Source organism: Ischnura elegans, chromosome 10 (genome assembly GCF_921293095.1).
Source record: "Ischnura elegans chromosome 10, ioIscEleg1.1, whole genome shotgun sequence".
Taxonomy (NCBI): Eukaryota; Metazoa; Arthropoda; class Insecta; order Odonata; family Coenagrionidae; genus Ischnura; species Ischnura elegans.
In genome coordinates this window covers 79,222,624-79,235,385 of record NC_060255.1, presented here as the reverse complement: position 1 = coordinate 79,235,385, position 12,762 = coordinate 79,222,624, and the positions used below count along the sequence as shown (strand labels likewise).

The window sequence follows — 12,762 nt, the reverse complement described above, 5'->3', positions numbered from 1 at the left end:
GCCGATACCCAATGAAGAAGACAAAGATTTCTATGCTATTTCCCGGGTTGTGGAAATTTTTATGTACGATTATTTTTCAATGAAAACCTTTATTCCTGCAATTGAACACCATCAAGCATCTTCGTGGTATGCATGCTATAATATATATTTTTTATTCATTTACCATGCCACCGAAAACAGCTCTATGTTGGCCTTTTACCTCGCAGTTTTTGAAACAAGTTAACAATTAAACGTAAAAATAAATCCATGTCCTAGATAGGAGCAACCTACTCAGGCAGCTCTCGAACCCACGACCTCCTCCTTGGTAGGTGAGGACTTTAACCCGACGCCACCGAAGCCGGCTAAATATTTTAAATTAAGCAATAAGCAACCAATATGTAATAATCTCTCCAAAGAGTCCAAAAAAAACCTCACCCACTAAGCCGAAGGTTGGAGTTTCCAGCAGATACCCAATCTAAAAGGTATAATGAGGCTTTTTCTCAGGACAAGGATATTTTTTGACAAAACACACTTTACCTCAAACGAAATGTCATCAAGCATTATGGTTCTATGAGTTTTCATAATTAATATCTTTAAATCTGTATATCAAGCACGCTCTGAGCTCTCAGTGATAACTGCAAGGATCCCACATGCCCATTTGTTTTTCGAGCAAACCTAAATCTGCCTGTGACAGCGATCTTAACCTCTTCAGTCCGGAGGTCCACATTTGAGGACCTCATTTCACTATTTTTTCTTCCGAGCATGGTGCTACAAAGTAACAATTTCGACGCGTGTTACGCTTCGACCAACCTTGTTCCTCAATGTAATAGAGACCGCAGTGCCATTCAGCTCACCGTTTTCAAGGTACAACGTGTTCTCTCAGTCTTGTCCTGGTCAACGTGCAAAATGGCTTCATCTTCCGGACTTCGTCGTGGTAAGTGCTTATTATTTAGCAAAGTAATTCAGTCTTGGTGCTTATGATTTTTATAATTGAAAACTAAATCATGTTCAATAAATATTCACCGCTTATTTATAGTTTAAATTATTTTCACGATCATACTAGTTGTTTAAAGAATGGTCCTCATGTGTGGACCTCGGATCTCAACTGAGATATCCCTAATTTGTGAAGCGGATTTGTTTCAGGTCGAAAGTTACAAACTGACGAGGAAATACGTGCATTTTTGGACGACAGTGATGCTGATCTGTCTAGTGGCGATGAGATGGAATATAATAGCATAAATAACAGCACCAGTGGGGAAGAAAATGGAGACGAAGACAATTTTTTAGGACATGAGGAAGTCCAAATTGAGATACCTTCATTACCTCCTGGGCGTGAAAGACCACTTTTATGGAAAAGAGCAAGGTGAGTGAGATTTTGAAATAACCACCGTGAAGATCTAAACACATTTTCACTTATTGGAGATGATTTTTAACCATTATTTCCAGTAACAAATTTGTCTGTCAATTTTGAAAGTTGAGAACAATTCGCAGTTAGGATATCAATGATATGCAATAATTTGGTTGGATTTAAATATCTGATATATCATATTGATTTTTATTAGATATTATTTTCACTTGGGTTGCGGTAATCCAAGTAACAATTGAACATTACTCTTCCTCTCCCTTTTACTCCTCCTTCATTTTCTTTGCTCCAATGTCCTCCTCTCCACCCTTACTTTGGTTATGGCTTCATGACCTCTCCTTTGACAGACTTAATTTCCAATATTAATCCCAGGAGTTGTATTTGACAACTACTTTGTTTGTACAAAAACTGTTCTATGGGAATGATTGCCAGTTGAAATTGAATTTGAATAACGCTCTGGCTTCATTTATGACTTATTAATTGAGTAACGGATGTACGAATTAACTAAATATGTTTTCCCTATATTCTCTCAACTTATTCCACAGATCAATACTCCTTAGCTTATTGCAAAATTTTCTTTATTCCTAGAATGCAAATGAAAGGGCCTCCCGGGGACGAAAGTCTTCTCACAGAACATGATGAAAAGAAAGGAGTATTGTCGTCTTTTCTGGAGTATTTGCCGTTAGAGTTTTGGGAAGATGCAGCAAAAAATACGTGTCTCTATTCTGTGCAGGAAAGAGAACTACGATCTGTGAAGACTACCGCAGAGGAGTTGATGCATTTTGTTGGGATACATTTAATAATGGGATGTCTTGGATATCCTCAGGTAAAAATGTATTGGCCGCGAGGCACCGAAGTTCCAGTGATATCTAATTGTATGTCAAGAGACCGGTTTTTTGAATTGAGACATTATTTGCATTTTGTGGACAGTCAAGGTGAGCACGACCACAATGATAGAATGTGGAAAGTGCGTCCATTTTTTGATTTTGTAAGAAGTAAATGTATAACTTTACCCAGGTCAGCTCACATGTCATTGGATGAACAAATGGTACCATTTTCTGGCAGATGTTTGTTCCGACAGTATGTCCCTTCTAAACCAAATCCACTCGGATTGAAATGTTTTGTACTTGCAGCCTCAGATGGGTTAGTGTTGGATTTCCATATGTATACTGGCAAAGGTACTGTTCCCGAAAATGACTTGAAAGAAATGGGTCTGGGATCTTCCGTGGTAAAGCTACTTACCCAAAGTGTACCGCAAGATGGAAGGCACTGTGTTTACACCGATAGATTTTTTACCAGCATTAAATCCATCAAATACCTCAGGAAAAATAATATCTTTCAAGTAGGAACAGTAATGAGGAACAGAATCGGACCAGTCATAAACAAGTTAAACAGTGACAAAAACCTCAAAAGAGGAGAATGGGACGAATTAGTAGAGGAGAGTGATAGCACTTGCCTCGTGAAGTGGAAAGATAATAAATGTGTTTTAATGCTGTCATCCTGTGCTGGTAGTCAACCACTCTCTACTTGTAAAAGGTGGAGTAAGGAGGAGAAGAAAAAGATTGAGGTACCCCAGCCATACGTTGTAAAAATTTACAATGAAAAAATGGGAGGTGTAGATTTATGCGATAGGTTCATGTCGTACTATAGATGTAATGTGCGCACTAGAAAGTGGCCCGTGAGACTTTTCAACCATTTTGTTGATTTGGTGACTGTAAACTGTTGGATCATGAACCAAAGGCACTACAAAAAGGAAGGCACTCAAAAAAAGGAAACAACATCGTTATTAGATTACAAAATGCATTTAGGAAGAGCACTGACCCTGTATGACAGAACTGAAGACACCCAGCGACGTCGAGGACGACCACAATCAAACTCGCCATCACCCAATGTGGAGGCTACCGGCGAAATAGAAGAGCCAATGGCTAAGCTACCGAGAAAGATTGTATCGCATCCCATTCCAGAAGTTCGGATGGACAATATTGGGCATATACCCATTTATATAGAAGCGAAAAATGCCTCTAAATGTAGAATGCCAGGCTGTACTTCTAAAACCAGGACGATGTGCAAAAAATGCCATTTGTATTTGTGTATAGTTAAAAATAATTGTTTTGAAAAATATCACAAAAAATAAATTGTTATCTAACGCCAGTTAAAAAATAGTAATTATTTGAAAACCCCGCACAATGAACCATAAAGAAGTGACGCAAAAAATAAAATGCATGATTTTGCTTTGACCATTCTTTGTGTTACTGGAGCCCTGAGGTCCACAAATGAGGACCTACCATTTTGTCGAAATAGGCTGGTGAAAAAAATTTTTTTTTGTAAATTTGGTTTTCAGTACTCCTTGCATGGCCACATTTCAGTAAATAATATTTTTTTTGGCGATACTTTGATCTCAGGTCTGAAGAGGTTAAACAATACCCCCGGAGGCAACCTACCTAAGCAGGACTCGAACCCGCGACCTCTTCCTTGACAGGGCAGGACTCTACCCCGCCGCCACTGTGGCTGGCTAAATTCTTGACATGACGCACTGGGCTCCCAACAAGTTTGCGATAACTTCTGCAAAGAGTCAAAATGTGCATCGGTACCAGCAGATAACCGATGTAAAAGTTACTATGAGGCTGTTTCCCAGGACGCGGGCATCATATTTTTAATGAAACACATGCTATCACATGCAGAAAGGTATCTCGGGTATCCACCGGGTATTGTCTCCATGTCTCCCGACGTTTCGAAGAACGACGTGCTCTTCATCCTCAAAAGATCTTCTGAAAGATGATCCATTTCAGAAGTTTCCCTACGCTAGATATGCCAGGAGAATCTAATATCTTACACCTTTTATCTCAGTTTAAGTGCCATAAAACGTCATGGCTTTATGTATTCCCATACATTTTATCTTTTAACCTATATACCTAATGCTCTGAGCCCTCTAATGTCAGCAAGGAGCCCAAGATGCCCATTTGTGCCTTTCGCGCAGACTTTAATCCACCATCGACCGCCTGTGACAGCAATCTTTTTCGCACCCACTCTAACCCCTAAGGTGGGGGTTTAGGGGAAAAAGCGTTGGTGGGCGACAAAAGAGACGAGAAAGACTGCCGCCCCCGAAATGGTGGTGGGTCTAGCTCGCGCGTCACCGCCAACCACGCTCTCCATTCGTCTCAAACTTCAAGGCGCCCTTTGAGCAGTTTCCGGTGTCAAAAGGACGGTAACGACAGCGCGGGCATTCTAGTTCGTTCACGCCGCCCACCAGCGTGTCGTGCAACACACTAGGCATGGAGGGAGGAATGGAACGGAGAAGTCGGAAATGGATAAGTGAGACTCCAAGAAGTCAGGTTTTTTTTCTACCCTCAGGGGTAAAAGTAATCTTTTTCGCGGATTCCAGGGTACTGATCTCTTTTTTTCTACAGTCCGAAGAAAGAGGATGAAATGGGGGGAAAAGCAGAAGAAAAATGATCCAAGAGGTGACGAGAATTCTAAATCGACATAAACCGAAAATTTAGGCACATACTTTGGCTTACAACGACCATAGGTAAGTACCTTTCCAAAGTGCAATGCGGCATAATGGAATTTTAAAATTATCCACTTCCCGTATTTCCTTCAGATAAAATTCACGTCTTACAAAATTTTTTCGTGTATTCAAAAATTACCCTGCCAGTTTCATTTTTATGAGAAAATTAGTTAGACCTTAGAAGGGCCGCTGTGAGTGTTATCTATATACTATAAAGCACACAAGTACACACTTGCAAAAGTCAGATCTTTAATGTCGTAACGAACTCATGAAAAGTGAGAGGAAAGTTCTGCGTTTTCTTTCTCTTTCACTTACGAGTGAATGCTTGAACAGGAAATATTGTTTTTTTCATCGTAACTTATGTTAACAAATTCCTTCAACAAGAAAAAGGACTATTTTTTCAATAGGCTTGTCTTGTTCTTGTGACGAAAACGAGTCCTTAGCTTTAGAAAATATGTATGCCAGACTATATAGGGTCACCGCTGGGTTGAACAATAATTTGGGTGACGAAAAGCTTTCTACTTCGCCGAAATTCAGCTAAGGTAGGTGAGTGTTAGCAATAGTATATTTACACGGAGATTTTTAGCATAATATTCACCCTGATTTAATGGAAAAGAGAGAAGGAAAATTTTCCACAAATCTGTTTAATCATATAATCACTGGAAAATTTGGAAAATTGAAATGAAAATACATATCAATGGAAAATTTTATATGCTTCTTTTTCATTATCATTGAGAAGTCATTCCACTACATCTCTTCTGTCTCAGTTACTTTCATAAAATAGGGTTTCAAAAAAGATATATCTGCGTATTACAAAGTATTATTTGTCCAAACTATTGATCGTTGCGCCTTGTTTATTTCCCAGGCTGCACGAAGACAAATTCATTTTTCAACAAGACGAGGCACCAAGGAATGGCCAAGTGAGTGAATATCTGGATGAAACTATACCGAACCGTTGATTTTTTCGCCAAGGAGCTGGCTACTTAGCATGTCTCATCTCGGCTTAATGGTCACTTCATTTGACACCCTGTGACCTCTTCCTGTGGGTTTTCGTTAAAGACAACGTTTATTGGCCACCACTCCCACAGAACCTGGAATGAGGTGAAGAACCGGAGGCGTACTGCCATTACATCAGTGACGAAGGGAATTTCTTTCCCAATTATGGGAGGGATTTAAGAATAAATGCAATATTGTTCGTACCGCGGATGAAGGACATATTGAACATATCTATGGCTAAGTTCTATCAACACGGTTCTCAAAATTTGGCCGGTCTGAGTTAATACTGATAATAAAAAATAAAGTTCAAACAAAAAAAAACAACTCTTTGTTTGCAAATATTTGCTTCTTTTTCAATTTTATGTATTTTTGGTTTTTAATTTCAATTAAAATTTTATGCAATTAATAAATAAATCGTTTTTTTTGCTTTACTGAAAAGTTGCTATTTTAGAGGTAAGTACGTGTAGTTAGAACTTAGCCATCGATATGTAATTTAAACTTGAGAGGTTTTTAATGTGTTTTGTAAATGTTCATATTCGTATGTCTTAAATTTTAATAAATATATATGCATTCGAAATACGTATATTCTTTTTAAACACCCTGTATACATCGCCAAAAATAATTTAGATCCAGAAAAAAATTGAGGTTCCACTATGGCAAATGATAGAATTGTAGCCTTCAGAGTGGCTGTCCGTCGAGATGAGGGGTACGCACCTTTTAGTGTTAAGCGGTCGCCTCATACATACATACATACATTCTATTGCATCTCAATGATCAACCCTTCACTGCTTGCTGATCAATGTAGAGGCAAATTGGGTCACGCGTATTTCCCTATCTTATTTAGGCCATACATCGTGTATATGTATGGCCCTCACTTATGCCTAGGGGATCGTGGTAGCCTATACTGTTAAGCGCTTGTCTGCTGATCGATGGGTCCTATCCAGCGAGAAATCCATTGAAATCCCAGGTAATGCCTTTGAACCTCCCCCCCCCCCCCGACCCCCCAGAAATCCTCTAAGTACGAGGTTACCCAGAACTGGTATCCTTACCCTGAAAGTTTGAAATTCAAACGCCTTTGCCTGAGCCTTGGGTGAGCTGTTCTAATCAGCATTCGGGTTGAATCCTGAGTGAGTTTTTCCAAATAGCATCGCGCTGATAAATTAAATTCCTGAAAGTAACATTTTGCTAATTGAAGCTCAAACTTAATCACTCAAATATTTATTCATTAGTCTGATACACGCCATATAATTCCTATAGTTTACATTGAATTACCTGCCACCCGAATCCGATTAGGTAGGAAGCTGCAGTCCTGCTCATTGCGCGCTTGATTGGCTATGGGTAAGTCATAAGCAGTAAGGGTGAACTTGACTATCTTTCCTTCGGCTACCGGCTTATACACTTGTGGAATGGCATTTTAGGTATAAGTCACTTAATCGGTGATTTAAATCGATGGTGGTCTTGGATGGGTGAGGATAGGGCTCACCCTGGAGACACGTGAACATTTAGGGTGGGGGCAGTTGCTATCCACGTATTATGTTGCGCTTTTAGGATTTGTTCAAGGTCGTTCTAAGGTTTCACCCAGGCAGGGGTGGACTGGTCGGGGTGGGCCGGTAACCGCGCCGGGGCCCCCGGCCCTGTGTTATACACCTGCAAGTGGTCGCGAAAATGAACTCTTTGTGGTCACATCTGGGACGATGTACGAGGATCAGAGAGACAGAGAGAGAGGTTATAACCCGAATGTCCCCTACTGTATCTGACGGATATTTTCAAAGGTCTCAGAATCCCGGCGAGGTAAGGCTGCCAGGAGCATGACCACCACGGAGTCCATAGCATTGCTTGTAGGAAAAACCGCTTCTTATTTCCTTACCCACTGCTCGCCGCCCCCTCCTCGCTTTTTTCCGAAGAAGTTGTTTCAGGCGGAAAGGCAGAAAGCGAAACCCCTGCTAGAAATACAATCGCCGGGGATGCGGCCACGGTCGGTCACCTCCTCAATCAGCTTGCCTCCGAACACGAACTATAAAGCCTGATCGTGGAGACGGTTTTGCGTTCGCTTGTAGACCTTCTACCCTTTGAGGCCCTAGCACAGAAGGCCCCGCATGACCTCGGGTTGCCCTGGGCTCTTTAAGCACCTTTAATTTTTCTTTGACTTTGCTAGCACGTGAACAGCAAAAATGAAATAATACGCGAGATCCCTGCTGTGGTCATTAACTATATTTCTTCTCGCACTCATCAGCATTCATACCTGTAGTTCATAGTTTTCAGGATACAGAGGGGTGAGGGCCCCATCCAGATCCTGTTTCATTTTAGTTTTCAGATTTTAACTCTGCGGTTTTAACATTTTATGCTCAGCGATACGCTTACTCGTTTTTGCCCCTCGGGGATCTTTGACCACGCTGACGCTGGGGCTCTTGAGTAGTAACTCCTAGGATTGAACCTAGAACCCCTCGATCAGCAGCTTAGCGATCCTCCGAGTTGCCTATCACGCTCCCACAGGCAGGTTTTAGGTACATTCATAACCAATATATAAAAGAACATATGATCTAATCTTACTAGAGTTCATTTCAAATATCTTTGTGACTGAGGGCTGGCCCAAGCTTCATGAAAAGTGATGGAGGAGGGCACGTGACGCCCTGAAAACCAACCAAAATGCGAAAGGTAGAGCCTAAACTCCGGGAAATTCAGTCGTTTTCAGACCTCCGTGGTGCAAGCTTCGTGGGATAGTTGGACAGTTGCCAAGTTGGAAGAGGGATTTTGACTCAGTCTTTCATTTCCTTACAATACCAAGTCTTTTAAGAAAATATGACAACGCCTGTCACTCTCCCCATAGCACATTCCTAATGTCGCAGGTTCCACCTCCTGTCGCGACACCGAAACCTTGACAGTTTGCTTGACTGAGCCAGTCGCAAAGGTATGTATTTGAAAAGGACCAGTATTAAGGGGTAAAGAAAGATTTCGTGCTTTCCCGGCGAATGGACTTGGTAAAGAGTTCTCGGGATCGCCACCGGGTCAGGAACTCCATATCTGCCAACGTTTCGATGTCCGACTCGGTCATCGTCCTCAGGGCTGTGAATGTCGAGTGAGAATTTGACTTGCTTATATACAATCACTCTGGTGGTCAGGTGACTGCTGACTATACAAAAGGCTAGGCAAAACCACCAATCAGAGCATGCCGCTGACGACAGCCAATCAGCAGTCACCTGACCACCAGAGTGATTGTATATAAGCAAGTCAAATTCTCACTCGACATTCACAGCCGTGAGGACGATGACCGAGTCGGACATCGAAACGTTGGCAGATATGGAGTTCCTGACCCGGTGGCGATCCCGAGAACTCTTTACCAACAACATTAAGGGGTAGTTTTAATTTCACTCACTCATTCAGTGATTCAACCCGAAGATTGGTTTGGATAGGTGAGGGTAGAGCTGACTAGAATGTATAGCCCCATACTAAGCCTGAGGTGCGTAATTTCCACACATTCAGGGTTGGAGGGCAAGTTCCTTTCACTGGGTCACCTCACGCTACGTGGATTTTGGTTGGGGGTGCCCGAAGGCTTCACCCAGGGTTTGAACCAGAGTTGGCAAGTGAAATGAAACGAATATGTTTCGTGTCGATCCGTAGGGACACGAAAATAAGAGGCCTAGGTTTATTCTCGCTCCTGCAGGAAATTAAAATCACCTAGGAGCTTAGTTTCGACCCGTACGAAACTTTACTCCCAGGAACGAAACTAAATTAATCTAAACTCCGCTGTTCATAGTAAATTTTCGATGCCAGATGTTGAGTGGAAGGGGATAAGAGCTTAGGAGATACTTTTGACCCATTACATTTGACATACGTTAACAAATTGAGCTTGAAAATAGAATGACCATTATGTCTAACCGTTCTCCTATTAGTGTTAAAAATATGAGTGCCCCAATGGGCATGCATCTAATGGTGGTGGCCGAACCTCTCCTTGATTAAACCATACTTAGTGCTCGGTGTGTGGGTCGAAACTAAACCGTTCGAAGGTGAAGCACGTGATCCCTGGGGTGTGAAAAATTATCTGCGTTTCGTTTCGTCCCAGATTTTAAGTTTAGTTTCCACCCGAAGTAGTTTTGACTCCGATTTCGTGTCCCCTCTGAGTCTATCTCCACAGGTTAAGATCCATTTCGTTTCGTTTCTACATTCCGATCCCTGGTACGAAACTATTGAAGTTTTTCTGGTTTTGACTTTTGTTTCGTTTCACCTGCCAACCCTGATTTGAACCTTGGACACCTCGATTTGCAACCTAGCATTCTACCCACTAGTCTACCACGCTCCACCATAAGAAGGAAAATATTCGGGTATCGTTAAAGGAATCGTAATGTATTCTACCCAATTTGCCTCTACCCTACTCAGCAAGCAGGGCAGGGCGCATCGAAGGAAGACAAGGCACAAAGAGGAGTCGTCCGCTTAAGGGAAAGCGCTCTTTCTCGGCTTTGTGGTTGATGGTGGGCCGATTTTAGTATGATGAGCCCTTTCGTGGCTCGTGGAACTATCCTATCTCCCCCTTATAGGTATCACTGGGGTGCGTAGTACCCTTTTTTCTCCCTCCAACCTCGCCATATCTCTTTCGGTCGAAAGGGAACGCGTGTTTCCGTGGTTGGAGGGCGGTGCCGGAATTTCCGTTGATCTCAAATCGACCGCAGGTCCTTGGGGGGAATGGGTTTAAGGGTCTGGCAACTGGACCATCACCCTCAGTCCTTTCAAGAACCAAATCCTTCCTCCCCCCGCCATCCTCGCCTCCAGCAGAGACCTCTGACCCCTTTTCTCGTCTCGCTCCAAATCCTCCTTACTTCGACCCCGATATTCCCTCAACAGACTTCCAAGAATTGCATCACCACTCACTGTGAACTGGACTGGAAATCGGATTTTTACCCTCCTCGACTCTTTTTATCTTAACCCATTATAACCCAATCTTGCCAATTCAATTTTTAATTTAGGAAAGAGGGATGAACGTTGAATTTCTGAACTGAAAATGAGTTCAAAAAATACTCCGATTATTTCAGAAGCCGTGTTTAAAAAACGCATTTTTTGTTTGCTTTGTCAATGAAATATAAATTCGTTTCTCTCATAAACTTAGAGATATTATACTAAATATAATTTCGGGGAACGGGGTCCGCCTGAATGGGGTAACACATTCCAGGGCGTATGTTTTATTTATTTTGTCGCTAATCGTTTGCAACAATAGAAAAAGATAGCTATAACAACAAGATTCGATGATTTCTTTGCTAACTTCAGCTATCAATCGTTAATAATATCTTGAATATACACCTCGCAAGTTCTCAATGGAAGTACATGGTTAGCGCGGAAGTATAACTAATGCTATGTACCTACTACAAATATTTATGGGATTTTGAAACCCTAGACCAATCCTGAATAGAAAATTAATCCATTATAACCCAATGCTGCTTCTAATTAACATTAAAAATGTATACATTCTCAGCTCTGTTCGGGAAAGGTTTAAACTACGAGTTCTTTTGTATTGTAAAGCTTAATGGCGAAATATGTAGCGACCACAATAACTATGATTTATAGAAAAGTTTCACATTATTAAAATAAGAAGTCTTGAAATTTAATTTCTCCCAGAGGCATCTTTGGGTTAGAAAGTGTAAAGGCTGTATAGGGTGGAGACTCAGGCTTCGTGGTAATCTGTCAATAAACCATTCTTTGATTCCCGGACCAGGGAATTTTATCCCATGGATATTATTGTGAATTATGTCGCTGTTAACGTGCGAGATTAGCTATTCAGTACTATCTCTGTAATCCGGCCTTGCGATAATCCGACAAGTATGGTAGTCCGGCATGCAGAACTTGCGACCTCCCTTCGGCTAATATAATTTACTGAGTTTGTACCACCAGATTTTTCAATACATAGTAGGTATTTGTTTTATCAGTATGCATGTAGTTGTTCTTTGCAGACTTTTTCCCCAGTTTTATCACCCTAAATCGTAGCTTTATTGAGCTGATTTATCTACTTTTTTATTTCCGCAAGATTAAATGCATAGTAACGTTGAAGGTCTATGAAGATTGGGAGAGATGATAAGTGTTTTGAAATTCTTGGTTAGAAGACGGGACGATTTATATCACCACATAATTGAACTTGATGGCTTACTGAATATTATCTTTGAAGGACAGGTGGAAGAATAACGGCTGTTGGCCACAGATGAGGTTCATGGCGTAGGCGATGAAGGAGGAAAAGCCGAAAATATTATGTAGTTTTCAAAAAATATGCCGACAGTAGAATAGAGAGGAGTTCAGCGTCAAACCACTTAAAGAATTCATGACTGATGTTGTTGATAACTAATCATCGCCTTTACGCTTTAAGAAAATAAAAGAAAATTCAACTACGACTTGGTGCTTACATGTCAAATGATCTCCAGTAACTGCTCTCGGGTTTTCGGTCGGGTTAATATCTCCATAGTCTGCAGCGTTTCGGCTCCCGATTTCCCCGTTTTCAGGGCTGTTCTTCATTCACATTCATTTATCACTGTGCAAGAGATTCGAACAGCGGAGCTTTGAATTTCTGGTACACTGCCATAGTGGCCCGGAGGGAGTGGTTATCAGTCGGTAAATCATGGATCGGTTCCCGGTTCGAGCAAACTTTTCCTTTGGTAATCATTATGAATTATGCCATTGCTAACGTGTAAAGTTAGAAATATATCAAATTATGCATATTAATACATATTTAAAGGCGCGCATAAATGTACTTTTTTCCTTAATCATATGAAAAGTAAGTTCCTAAACAGAAAAAAAATATCTGTTAATTGGCCCAGATAGCCACGATTCCGCGGTGCGATTCCAAGTCTAGGGAAATTTTGACCATAAGTAACCAACGTGAAATTTTCCGCAGAACACGGGGTAGTTTTGAAACAAATTTAACTCTATTATGGGTCAGTCC

The 12,762-nt window shown here is 41.3% G+C and overlaps 1 protein-coding gene across 1 annotated transcript; it reads left to right on the top strand.

Annotated features, from left to right (window-relative positions):
• Positions 1-885: 885 nt before the first annotated feature.
• Positions 886-3,818, top strand: LOC124166462. The gene is made up of 6 exons (XM_046543993.1): positions 886-913; positions 1,123-1,342; positions 1,931-2,168; positions 2,273-2,277; positions 2,360-3,384; positions 3,745-3,818. Exons 1-6 carry the CDS (start codon positions 886-888, stop codon positions 3,816-3,818), a joined length of 1,590 nt encoding a protein of 529 aa, XP_046399949.1.
• Positions 3,819-12,762: the final 8,944 nt, after the last annotated feature.